The sequence below is a fragment of the Apus apus genome, chromosome 4 (genome assembly GCF_020740795.1).
Source record: "Apus apus isolate bApuApu2 chromosome 4, bApuApu2.pri.cur, whole genome shotgun sequence".
In the NCBI taxonomy this organism is placed as follows: Eukaryota; Metazoa; Chordata; class Aves; order Apodiformes; family Apodidae; genus Apus; species Apus apus.
In genome coordinates, this window is record NC_067285.1 from 48,197,660 (window position 1) to 48,216,860 (window position 19,201).

Consider the following 19,201-nt stretch of genomic DNA (forward strand, 5'->3'; position numbering starts at 1 on the left):
TTTGTAATTGTGTTAGAGGTAGAGAAATAGTTATACTGACTAAATTGGAGAGAAACCTGAACAGTGGGACCAAGATCCCTGCGTTGCCTTCTAGGTGATGTGTCACTTTTCTCTGTAAGAAGCTGGTGCACTAAATCTCAGCTACTCTTCCACATCCAGCTGTCTGTGAAGTCCTGAAAAGCATTAACATGCATAACAGCAGTGTTTAGCTTCATTGCTCATTAGAGCAGCACAGCACTAATAGTAATATTGTTGTAACTTGACAAAGCCATCTAAATCCATGCGTGTTTTCTTGTGAAAGCTTCCTAAACATGCTGCTAAATCCTCTAAAAAGCTACTAAACGGCTTTGGCAACCATTAGCACGGCATAAGCAGGGGAACTCTTTTCAGTAAGTGAACAAACAGAGAAAATATGCTGAATAGCTGGACAAATGTGTTTCAGCTGGCTCTTTCATTTACAGATATAAGGGAGCAGTCAATATCAATCACTGTTTTCCCTGTTGCACTGGAAATCACAATATCTCTTTTCATTCCACAAGCTCTTTTCACCACAGTAATGTGTCTTTAGAGTGACACTGGCATCAGTCTGTTTCCGCTGTCTGAAGTCCAGAGAGCTTAAAAACACATTGCAGGGTATGAGACCTTAACCCTCCTCCCTTTCCACACACCCCTCTCCTTCCAGCCCTCCTTTCTGAATTAATTGTTTTTACTTCTTTCCCAGTGTAAAGCTGAGAAAGAAAAGTGCCTGCAGAGCCTGGGAATATCTGCTCCTGTGCTTTGGGGGCAAAAAATAATGTATCGTTGGTTGCTGGGGTTTTAATTTATCAGGTGTTGTGTGGAGTCTAACACAAGGTAATATGATTATCAACTTAATTTACAGCATACTTTAATATGAAATGTAATGTTACTGGGGTTTGAATTTCGAGCTATATCCTGCTTCTTGGATGTCCTAATCATCCACAACCTCATTTATTCAAAAGAAAAGTTGGAGAAACTCGGTCCTTGTGAGTATTTGGAGTGCGTTGATATTCTTGTGTTTGCTTTCTTCCTTTCAGGTAATATATTTTATAACAATGCTGCTACATTTTTTTGCTTTTGTGTTGTTTTTTTTTTAATTGTCTTTGCAGATAACAGCAGTCTGTAGAGAAGCAGCCCTTCTAGCTCTTCAGGAAGACATCCATGCCAAACGTATCCTGGGACGGCACTTTCGGTGCGCACTGACTGTCGTGACCCCGAGGATTCCCGATTCCTTAATACAGTTTTATGCAGATTATCAGCAGCAAAGTGGACTGCATGCACTTTGAAAGGCAAATTAATACACACGCCCATTCGGGGGTGTGAACAGCAAATTTCCTTTGTAAAGCTGACATAAACTAAATAATTTTGTTTGCTATTGGAGTGTCTGAAGTTAACTCAAGTGCAGAGTTGTCATAATAAATGCCTATTTGGAAGTTTTGAGTGTAACAGATATTGTCCAAAAATTTCTGTTTTACAGTTTTTGTGGTATAATCTGAATTTTAGAGGTAGTAGTTTTGCTGGTTTACGTCAGTTTATCTGAGTGTATTTAAAAAAATAATAATCAGATTCTGAATTTCTGGTGGATTCTTGGCCCTAAAGAGAGTAGCAACAAGGGTCATGACTCTCTCTATTTGTTCCTGCCTCAACCACAGTTTAATCCGAGGGACCACCCCAGCAAGATGCAGACCTGGGGAGTGGCCTCGCTACAAAAAAATGCTGAAAATTATTCTGAATATTTTGATTTATGATCTCCAGAAAAGCTGCCAAACAGGCTTGCTGAACGTAGAGCATTCTGAGACAAAGCTAATGTGTCATTGATTACAGCAAAACATTTATCTTTTGTCTTAAACATCTCCTTCTTACACATACTGGGAAACAAGCACCATAAAACTGTACATTCCTTGGCTAACCTGAATCCTCTGCCAGGCCTCAGTGCAAGATCTTTGTTGGTGTGTGTTTGTTTCCATCAAAATAAGCAGGAATGGTGGTTGGTAATTCAAAGCTGGTCGCTTAAAATCCTAATGAATTCTAATGAAGGAATAAGAAAAATCTCTTTGCAAAAACTGTTACAAGTGACCACAAAATAGTTCAGGGACAGAAAAAGAATCCTTTCAACTTATTTCCTTGTTGCAGAAACAGGTCCTTATGGGCTCTCTGTTCTTGCACTCAGTATAAAATGTAGTTAAGCAAACTAACTTTTAGCATTTTTCCCCACCATACAAGGACTGAGCATCTCCATTCCAGACATAAAAAATACAGGAAAAGGTAAAACAAAACCAATCTAAACTATAACAATTATAACAATTATAACTATAACATAACAAAACTAAACTATAACAATTATAACAATTATAACTATAACACTGAATTTCAGTGACTTTGTTTTCCAGGTGTTTTGCAGGTAAGTAGAAGGTAAAAATTTTAGTCAAATCACTTGTTGGAATAAACAGAATATATAATTCCAGGCCTTTTGTAAGGTTTTCTTTTAGATTTATTTGTTGATGATTATGGAGACTTTTCTTTCTTGCAGTCAATATATATGTCTTCATGAGAGAGTAATAATTCTTTGGAAACTTATGAGAAATGTATGTGTATCTGTCTAAGAGATATTTTACCATATTTATTTATATGATCCATACAAAATTTAAAAAGTAGTCTTTTGGCCTGGAATATGGCTTTTCTCTCTGTTCCACTCTATAGAATCATGGAACTTAGAATCATAGAACTATTCAGGTTGGAAAAGACCCTTGGAATCACTGAGTCTAGCCATAGTTGTTTTAATTTGTTTTAAACAAGTTTTTAAACAATAATCTACTATTTTAAATTGCAACTTTTCTAATACTTTTATTCTAATCTCTTGTTATAATTAGCAATTTTACATCACTGAAAAGGATTAGAAGATGAGGAAAAGCAGGTAATTATTTATCTGCTGTGTGTTCAGTTTTTTTCTTTTTTTTTTCCCCATTGTTTGACTCTAATAGTACAACAGACGGAGGGAATTAAGACAGTTATGAACTGGAAGAGTTGCCTTGGGGATCAAGACTGCTTTTGAAACTACTTTATCCACCTTTTCTAAACTCTATCTACTCCAGCTTGAAGCTCAGGTTGTGAACCATTCATTGTAACCATTACACTTTTGATGTTTCCAAAAATTAAATGCTGTATCATTATCCCACGGCATTTCCCTCCTGCCTGGGTTCCTGAAGGGAGGAAAGAGAGAATGTAGTTTTTACTGCCACTAGCAAATTCTGTTTGTCCTTTTGTATCCTGAAAACAACACTATGTGGTGCTCCAGATGAGTAGCAAAACTAGATTACCATTCCTTGGGAACTGCTCAGATCCCTTGGGAACGTGCACCAGGACGTGAATCTGAACTGAGAAGCCAAGAGAGAGGCAGGTAGGAGCTGGCTGCCCTTCCCATACGTGGACTCCTGCTGGGGTCAGAGGGAATTGTGCATACTGAATTTTAGGGATGTTAAGGTGAGAATGCCAGCCCGTAACTGGGTTTGTGCCTGGGGAAGTAACCATCCCTGCAAACATTTATCCTCTCACCTGCATGGTACCACATTTATCCACCTGGTATCCAATATCTCAATACCTACCTACATGCCTGAAGTGATACTAAATGTAGGACACTCCCCATCTTATCATTGGGTTTGTGGAACTTGATTTTTTTCAAAGATACTCCTTAGTCCCTAGAAGGTTGACAGGGCTTCCAGATTTTCTGTTTGGCTAAACTGATGGCACTCAAAATCTTACTCCATCCCAAGCCACAGATAAATTGAGATCTAAAGAAAGGTATGATGACTCCCCTTCTGGTTTTTAATGACAGATTGCTGCTATCATGGACTAGCAACTTGAAACCTCATCAGAATTCTGGAAAATAATAAACCATTCTGTTTTGGTCAAAGACAGTCCTTTCATAACCCAGTGTGGTAGTGCTTTTGCACCCTCAGTGTCTCACTGGAACTTACTGATGAGGGCACTGTAGGACAGAGCACTTCAAAAGTATATTCTGTGAGTTCTCCTGTCATTTAAATGAGTGGTTTTTAATTCAGGGCTGAACTTTTCACAGCGTGTCTTACTGAACACATTGTGCCTTGGCACAGAACCAAATTGCTTGCAGTGTGAGGCCATATAAGCCTGAACACCTCTACTCTTCAGAGTACATCAAAGATAGAGGCATTCTTTCTTCTGCTGGGTTAATCACATTTATTGTTGTTTGGATGTTTCCATGAGATTTAATGAAACAGTAGAGGCTTGGTGAACAGAAAAGAAGGCATCTGAGAAGAACATCTCTCTCCCATCCTCTCTTTAACAGCTGAAGTGGTTTGTAGGCTTATTTCTTAATGTTCTTTAGAAATACAGTCTTTTTTCATGCCCGCTATTATCTTTTGAAGACAGTTTTTGGCCCAAATACTGCTTGAATTGCAGAATTGCTAACATTAAATCAGCTTTTCAATGTTTCAGGCACATTTTGTTTAAATACAAAGTCTAACTTTTTCCTCCAATAACTATGTCTTGCAAAATGGCATAAAATGTCTTTTGATAGGTTTGCCAAAAATGACCGGGAGAATATTTATGATCAAAATGCAAGAATATCTTCACTTAACTTGAAAAAAAGTTCAGTCCTGTGTTCTCCCTAATGCATAAAACAGATTTCCACTGCAAGTACAATATGCTACTCTTAATCCTGGAAAAAGAATGAAGTTTATTGTGGATAATTTTCCTACAGTCTCTCAGAGAGAACAGAACATAAGGTTTGCTGAGTTCAGGTGTGAGGGCCAACACCGGGGACAGAATAAAGATAATTTTCAAAGATGTTTATTCAAAATCATCAACCTTAGACACAGAAGCAGAAGTTAACTGATGGACATGAATTGATGGGTAGAAGTATCAGGGCTGTGCAGGAGACTGACCCTTAAAGGCTTTGGTTCATTTCAGGCTCTCCCTAGGGAAAGCAATTGACTGTGAGGGTGAAACAGCATTACTGGGAAGGCAAATGCCCAGGGGTTGTGGTAGCTCAATATCTAGTGCTAGCTTGGACAGAGCTTAGAAGTTCTATGTGGAAGATGGAGAGTCATGCATGTGCCTGGAAGGCAGACACCCACTGTCAAAACCTTGGCAAAAGCCCCTGAAAGAGTTAGTAAAAAACAGGCATAAAGAACTTGCCTGGCTTCCTGTGATCACTGTGTTGGGACAGCTATCCCATTTAGGTGCCTTGGTATTGCTCCCATGCCAATGCAGTCAGGGGTGTGGGAAGCAGCTTGAGCGGGAGCTGGGTACAAACCAACCTGCACCTCAACCTGCTCATGACAGATGATGGGGAGATTCACTGCTTGGCTACCACTGACAAAGCCAGCATGTAATGAGAGACAGGGTGAAGGGGGGGGGATCATCGGTGCATTTCATCTACTCCAAAGTGACATGCTGGCCACTGAGCACAGGAGCCAGATGGCCTGTGTAAAGCTTTTTTAGCTGCTCCAAGCTCTAGCTTGAGGTCCTGGTCAGTCTGAAGCTAACCCATAAGAGTTGCATTTGGAAAACTGGTTTTGCCTTGTGACCCTTAGCTAGTTGTGTTTAATGTTGTTGTTACGGCTGTAGTGAATTGCATTAATTTCTATCTGCTGTGAACCTCCAAATCTCTTGCTTTTTCTGCTGCCTTTTTTTTCCTTTGAGAAGAAAATACTGCAGGTTATCTAATGAGTGCAACTTAGTAATGAGCTTTTCCTAGGGAGAAGGTGCAAGAGGCAGGCAGAATCACAGTTATAGCTGGGCATATTTTGAATGTCAGGTTAACATCTGGAAGACAAATATTTCAGCTGAAACCTCCTCCTAATCTTGGGGTTTGTGTCTGCTCTTTCTGCAACTGCTACCTGTTCATTTATTACTCTTTTCTGTAGGAAAGTCAGCCATGCATTTTCTCCAGGGCTTTATACTTAGTGTGTTAAATCTTTTAAATGGTGTCATTCTTCCCTGCAGACTTAAAGCCAATGACTGCAGAGTCCTGACAGGAGAAGGAGATGTGTGTTTTCTCTGTTAACTAGTCCGCCAAGGATCCGACTGGTGAGGGGGAAAGAGCCTGGCTCTGTTTGTGTGGCAAGTCTCCAGCAAGAGCGCAGGTGTTGTGAGAAGGCAATGGCAACCAGATGACATTCTTTCCCCTTGAACTAGCATGGAGCCATTGCTCAAACAGATTAGGGATCCTTCCAACGAAACAGGAGGCTAGCGCATTGACTGCACGTGCCTGAGTAAAACCCAGGACAGTAAAGCTTGGATTCATCTAACTTAAAAAATGAGAGGAGTGGAATCGCTCATGGTTCCCTCAGCAGTCACTGGAGAGACACTAGAAGATGGTCCAGACAGTCGTTTATCCCAGCTAAGAGCTGAACTACCTTTCTGGAGGTGCTAAAGGGGGTAGCTGATGTCAAGACAGGCCGCTAGGCACTTATTTTGACAAAGTGCCTAGAGGTAGATGGAAGGAATTGAGAGCTGCAACTCTGAAAATACTGAGAAAAATATTTTACCAACTCATGCAAATAGATCCTGTTTGCATAAATGGTTCTGGAAGTGCCCTTGGTCTCTTCCTCTCAACCCCCATGTCTGTGTGGCATGGCAGTGTGCTCTTAACCACATCTCCACCCACACCCCACTGTCCCCCCCACAATGTTTTTATCTCCTTCACTAACACGGAGGAGTTTTCACATCCCTCTTTGGTAAATGCCTCCGCATCAGCAGAGTGTGGAAAGGGCTTTGATAACCTTCAAGGTGAAACACTTTGCAGCTCTCACTTTATCCAGGAACGGATCATCTGGGCTGTGGAATAATGAGGTCATGTCTTTCCTCTACACCGCTGGCAAGAGCTTCAAATTTCACACAGGGGTAGCTGCTTACATCAAGCCTGCTCTGCTCAATGCTGTTTAAAGCTACCTCCTTTCTCTGTCAGCGAGTTTTCTCCAAACCAAGGCTGTGAAGTGTGTTCATACAGCCTTGTTTGCATTCCATGTGAAGCGTTTTCCTGGTGCTTCCATCACTGCCTTAACTGAGAGGAGCTGGGTGGGTTTAATGCAGAGGTGCAGGATGCAAGAAGCAGTGAGGAGAAGAGCACATGAAGAGCATGTGCTCCTTACAGGCTTGGGAGGAAGGCAGAGCTAGATTTGGTGAGTGGACCAAAACCATATAGATCTTTTCAGGTGAGAGCCCCACAGTCAGCTTGTCTCAAGTCTCCATCTGCAGCTTTCCTGCAGATCGATGGCATTGACATTGGTCATGTACAGGAAAGATCCCTAAAGCACACAAGTTGTGGGTGTTAAGGCCTAGGGGTGCTTAAATAGATTAGCAAACAAATCCAGTAATATTCTGGAATGCTTCCTCACCACCTAAGTAGGGATTATTCTACCAAGCCAATAAATTCTGTCCTTCTACCTAGTAAAGTCTGCCTTTCAGAGAATATGCTTTGTGATAAGAGTTAAAAAAAAAAAAAAAAGCATATTGACACCTTCTGAGTGGATTTCAAGAAAAGCACAAAAATGTTAAAAGAGACCCTGAGGTTACCACAGTGCTGGCAGATACATATCTAGGATGCTACACCAGAAAGGTCCCTACAGCAGAAAATGTTACTCTTAACGTTAGTTTTACAGAACTCTCTACCATTCTATGTACAACTGTGTGACATAACTCACCCACTGCACTCTTCTTTCACAGCACTGTGAAAATCTTGGTTAAACTGTCTGCTTTTTATCTGAAACATGTAGAAACAACTGGTTACCTTGGTCTGATTGCACTTCCAGGCTTTCATCATCTGTAATTTTGGTCAAAAGCTGCTTTTGTTAATATGTAATGCATCATAGCAACCGGTTACACTTTTACTACAAAAGGGTGTTTTATTTTCCTGAGGGATGAATAGTAATCGAGGATCAGCTGGTAGTGCCAAGTGCCTTGATAACACAATTGGCTGCATACAGCTTTGTTAGGGCCCTTCCTGCACTTGTCTGAGCGACTTGAACTGACTTAAAAGAAGATGGTAGGAGAGCTGCTCTGTACCTCCTTGGCTGTTGGGGATCTGAGTTTTGGGATCACTGAGTGAGAAGGTAAGTGCCTGTGAGCCCTTGCTGGGGAGATGGAGGGGGAGGGTGGGAGAAGAGATAAAGAAAATGTGTGAAAATAAACATGTGAATTAGGAAGATTACCCTGAAATTAAACACTGGCTGATTTTCATGTGGTAGGGTGGGGGGTTGATGGTGTGGGAAGGAGAGTAAGGAATACTGATAGTAATCAGAGTAGGGGCTGATTTGTGTTATTTTGATGCTGATTGCAGTGTGATGAGGAGCTGAAGGAGGGCTCCAGCACCCTGGCCCTGTTGTAGGAAGTGTCTCACTGCTAAGCACAAAGTGGAATCTGGCTTTGATCTCATTAACCCCGTCAGGACTGCATTAGCAGATGTGTTACTGGAGCCTGACTCTTTCAGACACTTAAGGTGTATGTAAAGTGGCAGACATTACAATTCATACTTTCTTTGGGGTTTTTTGTTCTGGCTTTTTTTAACATCAAAGACTTCTTCTAGGCCAGCCCTAGCTTCTGCATAGCTCTCACTAAATGTTTCCTGTGCAGCAAGAGAAAAACCCTTTCAGTTGCTTTCTTCCAGGAAAAAGAAATTCTTACATCTTCCCCCTCTCCTCCAAAATGGACTTTGTTGGGTGGAAAAGATAACAGCTGCAAAAGATAATGACTGTAGGAGCAGCATTAGAGGCAGAACAGGGTGTTTGCTGTGTATGGAAGTGAGATCTCCCTGAAGCCTTTGGAGCAACCTCTCTTGAAGGGCAGCAAGCCTCAAGGGTGCAGAGAGTTTCTACAGATTTTATTTTTTGTTTCCTGGAAATATTTGATTATTGTATCACTGGCAGAGTTTAGCACAGTTCCTCTTCTTCTGATTTTTTTCAGAAAAATAATATCAGGTAGTGGTATCAGAAGGGAGAAGAGGAATTTTGCGCTTTATTGGAATGAGAAGAAGAGGAAAAGGTGATGGAGTGAAAATCATAAGAAAAAGTGGGGAGGAAGAGAAATGAGTAGGAAGCATGTGTGGAAAGTTTCCTACTCTGTATTATAAAGTCTGCTCATTGTTTATTTCTAAACTCTGCAAGGCAAACAATGAGATGGAGAAGAAGGAAAGCCCATAGCAGCAATAACAAGGTCAGAGTGGTTTTATTTTACTGGAAATATTTGTAGCCATCAGAAGGATGTTGTACCTTCAGCAGACCATTTTGTTCCTCACTGCTGGTTTTCACTTGTAAGTAAGTCTGCTTGGTCATCATCTGAGAAGACCTGGTGGAAGATGTGTGACTTGAGTAAAAGGACATGCTGAGGCTGATGTGAGTTATGCGGAAGAAACTGCACAAGACAGGATGAGTGGTGGGGGAGAGGTGATGCAAGGCAGAAAGGATGGCATGATGTGAAGAGCAGGGTCCCAGAACAGCACTTCTTAACAAAACTCTTGTGCTGCCCTTCCCTAGCCTAGGCAAGAGAAGCTGTGCTGCACTGTGCTGTCTCCAGGGGCAGAGCTGTAGCAGGGCTCTGAGAACAGTATCCTGGGACTGGTGTTCTCTGTACTGCACCAAGCCCAGGTAACCTCAGGAGGAACCAAGACAGTGCCCTGGGCTATTTCTGTGGCCATCAGTGTTGGTAAGCTCTGCTACACCACCCAAACAAGCTTTTTAGACCATTTGCTGCTGTAATGCCCACTTTTGTTCCTCTGCCAGCAGTGTAGCTTCTATCCTGGTATGGACATGGTGACTATTTAAAATCAGTTTGAGATTATGTTGTTCTAGTTCACCCCGGAAAAAGCTTGCACAGTGTGATGACAAAATAAACCCTCATACTGAGTATCAGCTAGAAGAGAGGATTATTAGTAGCCTTTAGGCTTTCTTGGTTTGTTTCACAGTCCTCGAATTTTACACTTAAGTACAAAACGAAAAAGCCCTAACCCTGTGAAAGTAATTATTATAGATTAAACTAAAAAAGAAAATTCTGTGTTACTGCAGATGCATACTATCGTGGTATCTGTACTGGAAGTGTGTGAATGTCAAGAACATTCAACAAAAACGGTTGGGTTTTGTCTAGTGGTTCCTTCAGAATAAGGTGTGGTTGACTGGCTGTGTTTTGAAAAGTGCTTATTTGGAAGAGCATATTGGAGGTGGCTTTTCACAAAGATCTGTTTTATATCTTGAAGTCAGTTCTGTCTGAATTGGATGTAGCTTGATTTTTGAGGAATGGTCAATATCTTCAGTATTATGAGTGTCTTAAAATTTTAAGCTAGATTTATCCTATTGTCTTGGGGGGGGAATCACAGAAGTTCAATAAGTTGAGCCAAAGCTGTGCAGAGCAGGACTACTGATGTTTTGAACTTTGCTCCTAAGTCAGCAAGGAGCCTGTAGAGCTTGGAAGTGTGAGCAGAATGTGTTCAAGCTGACTTCTCTTTTGAGGTATCTTGCAGTGCCCTGGAGCAACTCCAGTGATTTTTGTAGTAATTCCATTCAGCAGTCTCTGGACAGTAGATACACCAACAGGCCCACCAATTGGTGGAATGCCTTCTGGGCAAAAAAAAAAAAAACCAAAGAAAAGCCCCTGTTTCTGAACACTGAACATGCTGCAGTTATCCAAGTGCAGCCAGGACTCTACTGCAGTGAAGAGCAGTCACAGGAGTAGAACAACATAAGGTCTGAGGCTTCGATCATTGCTCTTCCACAAAGACCTCCAAGTGGACTCTGCTTTGTGCAAGCCTTATGTCTGTCCTTCCCCACATTCATCTTGAGCTGTTTTACAGCTTCCTGGTTATTTCCTTTCTTCCTTTCTCGGATTTTGGGGGTGACATGAGTTAAAATAGATCTACGTGCATGAAATTTATCTAAAATTATATTCCCATCGATATCTTAAGCTCCTGAAAACTGCATTATACTTCCCAGTTGCACATGATGTTTAAATTGTTCTTTACTGGATAAAACAAAATAGCCATGTAGGACATGTTTTCTTTCTCTGAAATGGAGGCTGTTTTTAAATGAAAGCTGTGGGGCTTTTTACTCAGGCTATTTTCCCCACATCTAGAAACTGCCACTTTGTAGGAAGGTTTTCAGACTAGGAGTCATGAAAGTTGAACTGCTACCCCAGCTGGCTCTGCTTCTGACACCTCTGGAAGATGTTTCTTCCCCATGAGACTTTGTCCCTCTTTTGTAAAGGACTTTGAGATGTTAAAATAAAGAGTATAGAAGTAAAGTTCTATGCTAGCTCTGAAGTTCTGCTGTTAAGTCAATTAAAGATCCCCCCCAATCCTTGTCCCTCCTTGCCCTTCCTTTCCTGTAGCCATTAGGAGGAAATTCTTCACTATGAGGGTGGTGAGACACCAGAACAGGTTGCCCAGGGAAGCTGTGGATGCCCCCTCCCTGGAAGTTTTCAAGGCCAGGTTGGATGGGGCTTGGAGCCACCTGGTCTGGTGGGAGGTGTCCCTGCCCATGCAGGGGGGGTGGAACTAGATGATCTTTAAGGTCCCTTCCAGCCCAAACCAGTCTGTGATTCTATGATTCTCTGACTTTGGTAGTGGCAGGTGTGGGAGGAAAAGAATAGTTGTTATGACTTGCTGAGGCCCTGCAATTGTAACACAATTGTCCCACCCTAGGTAAGGGCTGGAAACAAAATGCGTGTAATAACCTTGGGTTTTTTATCTCTACAAAATATTATTAACTATTTGAAATGGTGGTTGGAGGGGTAAGCTAGGAAGAATAAACTAGTAGTATAATAACATATATATTAAAATAAATTAAAAAAAAAAAAATCCAATGCACAGATTTAACATGTTATATAATCTCCGTTAAATTTGCTCTGGGAAATCCTCCAAGGGCTGGTGTCAGTCTCCATTTTTTACAAGTCTGTACATAACCTTCGTAAGAATTTGTGTGAAGCTGGGTGGGGAAACAGCAAGAGAGGAAGTTAGAACAGAACGTAGTCTGACCAAAACCTGTGTGTGATGGAAGTCTTTCTGCAAAGCCAGCCCCTCCACACAGGTGATTTCCAGCACCCTGTCCCAGGTTTTCCAGGGCCATCACATTTCACTTTTGACATCAAGTGGCCTTCTGAAATGTTTCTAGGTGTATTAATCTCATGAGTAGTGCCTTGAGAAGATCCTTGCATGTTTATGGCTCTGTCAGTCACGTGGATGGTACCTATCAGTTTGTGTTTGCTTGACTGCTTATAGATACTGCAATTAATGTAATGGCTGCTGATAGCACAGAACATGGACCATTCTGCAGAGCTGCTTCTTTCCAGGAGCTCAGTCACTGCCTTATACATAGACTGTATTTACTTGGAGCAAAGTGGTTTCAAGCATGGTGTCTTCAGATATCTGGGGGGAAGGTGCTAAAAATAGAGGAACTGTTCATGGCCCTTTTGTGAAATGTGGAAGAAGCTCTTAGCACATTTCTGCTAAAAGACAAGTACAATTGTATTGATCTCCTCCTCCTGCTGAGATTTTGTCATCTTTGGTTCTGTCGTTTTCACCTTTCTCTGTCTCTTCTAGCATTGTTTCTCTGCTGCTGTCCCATTCCCTGGCAGCAAGGATTGCTTTTCTCTGCACAACTCAGCAGAGCAGCAAGTAGTGCTGAAAATACAGATGATGTGAGAGTGATTTGGAACATGGCATATTTCATCAAATAAACATATAATATAGTAGCATTTGTCTGCTTTTGCTGAAGCATCCTTTCTGGTGGAGTCTGTGGAATAGTTGTGCCAGAGAGCACTGGGTGAGATTTTACTTCTCTGCTTTTATTTGTTTCTGATCAGACCATGCTTCTGATAAAGATGTGAAGTTCTCCTCAGGGAAAGCAAATGGTGAAAAAGTCCATTGCATGAAGTTCTATTGCATTTGGTTTTGCAAAACAGGGCATGACCCAACGTCCATTGAAAACACAGTTTGTATTAAATATTGTAAGAATTGGCTCCTGCTTACAACTACAGACTATTTCATGTAGGCCTTGCTTTTGGTTTCCTAAGAAATTGGTAATAATCTTTGTCAGGAAATCAGTTGGGAGCTGGCTAAACCAATGCACTGGGGAGTTTAGCACTGAGAGGTAGGAGTGTTCTAAACTGTGGCTCTGGCCTTGCACCACGGCCTGATTCCAGACCTGCTGGAGCAGCTTTGAGTTCTGAGCAGTGTCAGCAGGCTTCAAACAGCTAACGTGGTGCCCATGAGTTGTACTTCTCAGAGAGGCTGTGCTTATTATTATCAAGATTTAAAAAGTATGTAACATTGGTGAAGGCCACAGCACTGGGAACTCCAGTGTCATGCTTTTTCTGGAGTTAGAAAGAGCAGTGGGAAACGTGGGCTCTTTTTCTGGAGCACTGCATCTGTATCCTTGGCTAGAATGAAGAAGAAAACACTGTGCTGACTGGAATCTGCTGTTTTAATGCTTTGCTCTGAAGCCTATTCTTCAACTTGCCTTTGAAATACAGTTTTCTTGATGTTTTTTTAAATGTTTACTGATGTTTGTCTGCCCATTCTTCATAGCACTGTGATTTCACTTCAAATTCAGTCATCTTTCATGACATACATTGAGAAAATATTTTTTCATTTTTCTTTTAGTTCAAAGCCTAAGTTTATAACAGAGCCAATGAACTGTCTTCTGTCTAAGCTATCTCTAGTATCAGCAGTTCAGCTAGTTTAGCTGCTCCACAAGGAGCAAAGTTGAAATAAACAGTGTTTCACATTTACTACATCTCTCACCTTCACTTTTATAGGTACAAACTAGTACACACACTGGTATCCAAGTACCTAATGGTACATGGAAAGATGCATGGCATCTTGAAACTGTGTACCACCAGTTCTTGACATCAGTTGACAGGGGACCCAGAAATGCACTTGAGATTAAATACACTTTGATTGATAATGTTCCCACGCCTGGTTTCCCAGTCGTACTCCAATGTGAAGGAATGACTTTCAGGTGTTCTTTTTTGGGTTTCCATACCCTGTTTTGGGTATTGCTCCTTTGATAAGAGAGGAGTACCGTATTCAGTGGTCTGTATAACAAGTTGTTGTCTTTTCCCTAAAAGCAAACTCAGTTTTTGGCATGTTTTTTTTGTATACTTGAACATTTCTCCAATGTTTATAAATACAATTTTTTAACCTGATTGCTACCAAAGACATAGTAGCCAACATAGCAGGAGATGATAGGTAATCCTAGTCAGATAATCAGTTCTTTGGAATAAGTAGTAAGTCATCCTTAACAAATGAACTCACCGTCATTTAACACCCACCTGCACATTTCCTTGGTTCATGGCTCTCTGTGACCTCTTCAGTGTCTCCTCAGTGACGTGTCTACCTCATCTTTCTCTTTTAGTTGCTGCTCAGAGATGTGCAGTCTTCTCCATGTGCTTTCTGGGTGTGCTCTGCACATAACAAGTCACCTGTTTGGTTTTCCTGAGATGGTTCTTCCTTTCTATCTCTCTTCTCTTTGTGGCAGGGGAGGGGGTGGATATCTCCTGGTGTTAAGTAAAGCCTTTGTGATGAAAACAAATTTGTTCCTTTCAATCAGAAAAAAAATCTGCACTTTCTGCTAGCTTGCAATTGATGTGGAAATGAGCTGAAAATTCAGTTCTATTACCTGTTTCAGTGGCTGACTCAGTTTTTAGTATTATTTTAAACATTTCCTATGTTTTAGTAAGAAACTATTTCACAAGAATTTTATTTTTGAGTTAGTTTGATGTGTTTGGGTTTTTTTTAATATTCAGCTTTTTTTGCATCTACCTTTCAGTAGAATTAGCTTTTACAGTCAATACTGCCATGTGAACAGTGTATATATAAGGTGATATCAGTACCTTGTTCTGATTGAAATTGGTAATTGCCATATAATTGATTTGACATCTAGGTAGCATTTGGTGCTCAGGTGGTACCTTATTGTTTCAATAATACTGCAGAGAATAAAAGACCATGTTTTCCAGATCTGCCCAGGGAGGTTAGACAATAGTTGTCCATTCCTGCCTTAGAAAGGAACTCTCTGAGCCACTAATTCTTTCTCTGTCTTCCTAAGACGAGCTGAGCAGTTACACTTTAAAGTATTTTGCACCCTGGAAAATTAAGTCTACGGGAGCTAATGAGTCTACAGGAGTGTTTGTAATTTATTCAAAGTGTGGTTTTTTTTTTCATGTGGCAAGTTTAAAAAAGAACAGCAAATGGTTTTGAAAAGTAATTATCGACACCAGTCCAGCTCAAAAATTGTTGTTTTCCATTCACTTCCCACGTTTCACGCTGCTGGTGTGACGGAAGACGAGCAGCACCACTTCCCGAGGGTCCTGCACAAGATCTTCAACAGCAGCTCAGAACATGGTTGAAATGTACTGAAAACTGTGTCTTACCTGCATAAGAATATCATAGGTGTCTGTTTAAATTTTCTGGAGGTGGAGCATTTGGAGAATGTGGGGAATTTGAAAAGGAGTGCTAGTTTGCTGTAAGAACAGAGTGGTGTTTAAGTTGTAACAGATCGATGTTTAAATAAGTTTTGATGATTGCCCTCTGCAGAGCTGAAATCAGACTGGTGATGACAGCAATTTCCCTTCCTTTCAGAGGTAGGGCCATAAATAGCAGCTGAGCAGTTGACCTCATTATCTGCTGAAGCTGAAGAAGAGCTTTTTGAATACACAGAGGTATCTCTCTAGCCTTCCATGCATAGAAGGCTAGAACTCAATAGGGAACTGTTGTTAGGATTTTTTTCTTTATTTAATAAACAGGATGGGAAATTACTACAAACGCAGAATTCAGACAGGCAAATGATGTCCACACCCCTAAGCTAACATAAAAAGCAGTGGAGACTCACAGAGTAGGTGCACTGAGAAAGGCAATGCATTTTGTATTGTTTGACTGGGCACACTTAGCATTTTTATCTTTGTTCAGGTGCTTTTTTTACATCAGGTTATCCTACTGTAAGTCTGGCAAACAGCTGTAGGCAACAGTACAGCACCTCCCTTGTGAATACTTCAGTATTATAGCAGTGGTGCAAGAAATGTCACCTTTCAGTAGCATTTCAGCAGTGGTTTGGAAGGTCAGTGTGCTTTATGGGGAAAATCCAGTTTCAGCATAACCTTCAAAACAACTGAACCTCCGTTTCCTGAACTTGGGTAACAATAAATACAAGATCCCAATCAGGCTTTGAGGTACTTCAGAGTATCAGTAGTAGATGTGGCCTTTACACATTGAAATTCTACAGCTTCTCAAGTAACAAGAATCGTGGTAGTGGTTTCAAAGTAGAGAGTTATTGAAGGAACATGAAAGAGGGACTACCCCCAACACACACACACACAATTTTTGGTGTCATAACATACACGTGTTAGTGTGTGTCTGTACATGTTCCCCTGGGTGCCAGCCAGCAGGAGAGGCAGGGCAGGCTTTCCTATCGGCTTGACTTGAATTGGAGCAGCACAGTTCCTGCCTCATCTGTGGCCTGTCTCCCACCCCAATGGAAACAAGAGGGTTTTTCATCAATAATGTGACAGTACAGGCATCGACATGGGTGTTTTCTATTCTTCATTGTCAAGGGTTTTCCCAGTCCTTTTTGGTGAGAGAAATCTGACCTTTTCAACCCAAAAACTCTTGAGGGATAGTATTTGTTATTTATATATATAAACATATGGATATATTAAATATATAATTAGAACAAAAATCTAACACACAAAATACCTCCAAAATACAGAAGTCTCCTGAATTCATCAGTCCCAAAAGAAACCAAGATTAACTTTGATTTCCCTAGGAACAGAATCCAGCCCTTAGATAGTTGTTAATATAAAGCCAATTTTAAGATGTGACTAGCCAGCTCTCGAAGAGTACAACAAACCGTATCAAACAGGCAAGGGAGATCTTTGGCACTTAATACTGGAATTGTCAAATGCAAGGCAGAATGTTTTGGAGAAGTAAGACCCAGAAAATGGGAAAAGGAAAAAAAAACAACAATCCAACAGATCCATAGCAAAATTATATTTTATCATTTTCTTAAAATGTTGCTGTGCTGTTGTAGAGTTGTGGTGAAAGGTCTTTTCCATGTCTTTTCAACCATAAAAAAGAGAGGTGTGGAGTTGCTTTGATTTTTTTCCCATGAGACGTCAAAATCAGTGAATGAAGTGGATGATGCTGCAGCCAGAAATACACAGGGCTCTGCCACAGAGGTGTTCTGAGGTGTGTTCATTTCCCTGTAACCAATTTCTGGTCCGAAAGCAATGACAACACATTAGGCAATTTCAGAACGGGGTCTCTAAATGCTCCCTTTCATAAGCACCAGTATCATACACCTATTTTAAGGTTCAGGGGAAGAAGTTTATCACTGGGTGCAAGCTTTTTTTTTCATGGAAAAGCTTCTTCCCTGCTTACATTCCAGGGAATGGAAGGTTGTCTGTTAAAATCCCATCAAAATGCCTTTTGATTGGTAAAGCGGAACCAAGAACGTGACATAGACATGAAATTACTGCTTCTCTACAGGAGCTGTTATAGCCGTGGAGGGAACCCAAACTTAGTTGTTGACACACTGTTCTTGAGAACGACAAAGAGATTGTGCTCATGATGCCAACTCCGTCATTCTTGTTAAGAGCAGGCTCAGGTTTCCATGTGTATTTTCAAATCAAATTAGAAACGCTGCTCCTGAGACCTCTTTCAGCTGACAGTGATGGATTGCACAACCTGATGAATGGAGGGCATTCCTAGAGATGTACTAATACCTCAGTTGCCACAAGTGGCTAGATAATAAAAAGATACACGGAGTCATGTATTGAAATTAGCAGAGAGCTTTACCTCTTCCTCTGATAATGCAGTCCACACCCGGGGAGTGGCCACTTCTCAAACAGAAGTGGGAAAGGTTTGTTCCTCAGTTGCTTTTGAAGCTAAATGCTCTTACTCAGTCATGGTGGATTTCCTCTGGCTAGTTTTTTATCAGCTATAGTTAAAGCAGCCACCTTCTTTCACTCAGCTTTCAGCTCAAACTTTTATGACTGGACCTTGAGTACTTAATCCCGCCAGGAGAATCTTCATAGCTCTACCTGTTTGTTACCTAGTTCAGATGTAGAAGAAAGCAGGAAAAATGGAAAAACAGCCTTACTGACCTTAAAAATATGAGAACCCACTTAAACTCATATGGTTGCAGAAATTAAATTACCCAGGCTTTCCCCATCTGCTGAATCAGTATCATCTTTACATTAATGTCAGTTTTCTTATTTCACCTTCATGCTAAAAATGCATCTGAATACAGCTGGGGAGCCTGGGATTTGATGCCATAATCCAGGAACCTGGCACCTTTCAAAACTACTGTTCATGGTGGAAGGAGCTATCTAGAAGGAGACAAGAACTGCCCCACTGAGCACATTCTGGTTTTGCACCCTTGGCCACAGGACTGGGCTTTGGTGTTCAAGTCTCCTCCTGGGGAGCTGGGGTTTGTGTGGTCATTTGAGCTCATCTGTGGATGAAAATCCTGCTAAATTCTTAATAGAAACACTTGAGCATCTGGTCAGATACCAGGCCTTCAATTAAGAGGTAGGTTGAAGGAGACACCCAAACAATTACTCTCCTAATTGACTAATACTTTTATAAAGTGGCTTTGCAGTGATGAAGCTTTTTGCTGTCTCTAAGTGTAAACAAAAACAGCTGAGTCAGGACTGAGACGTGCTGAAATGTGCACAATCCAAAATGACAAGAAAAAGAAGAGCTTTTAACACTGAGCCCTCTTCTTGGATTCATAGACCATTTTTTCCTTCTCTTTAGTGATGTTAAGACTAGGAGATATAGATAGATACATATCTGTGATAATGTACTTCAGCAGAGTGATACTCTGCTATCAATGAAAACTGAAATGGAACAGAGCTGCTTCTAATTGCTGTGCAAGGAATCATGTCTCAGTGGATTGTAATAGCCAATTTGCTTAGTGCCACAGGAAACAATGAGTTGCAGATAACGTAATTTACAATAGATGTGAATAAATTACTACCTGTATTAAGGAATAAAAGGAAAATGGCCATTTTCCTTTTTTTCACAAAGTTTTTTATACTGACAGATAAATCAATATAAGCTAATTTGCTAAAGGAGATACAAATGAACGCAAAGTAATGAAGATGTCGCCAGTACCTTAGTAGATTATCTTGGGTAAGTGCAATCAGTACAGCAGCTAAACAT

General features: G+C 40.9%; 1 protein-coding gene across 2 annotated transcripts in view; it reads left to right on the top strand.

Annotated features, from left to right (window-relative positions):
• Positions 1 to 1,464, top strand: part of SPATA5 (spermatogenesis associated 5) — a 201,138-nt gene extending 199,674 nt beyond the window's left edge. For both annotated transcript variants that reach the window (XM_051618632.1, XM_051618631.1), the window contains one exon: positions 1,128 to 1,464. In XM_051618632.1, coding sequence (XP_051474592.1) covers positions 1,128 to 1,304 — 177 coding nt within the window. In that variant the 3' untranslated portion in view covers positions 1,305 to 1,464. The remainder of the gene's footprint in view (positions 1 to 1,127) is intronic.
• The last annotated feature ends 17,737 nt before the right edge of the window (positions 1,465 to 19,201 follow it).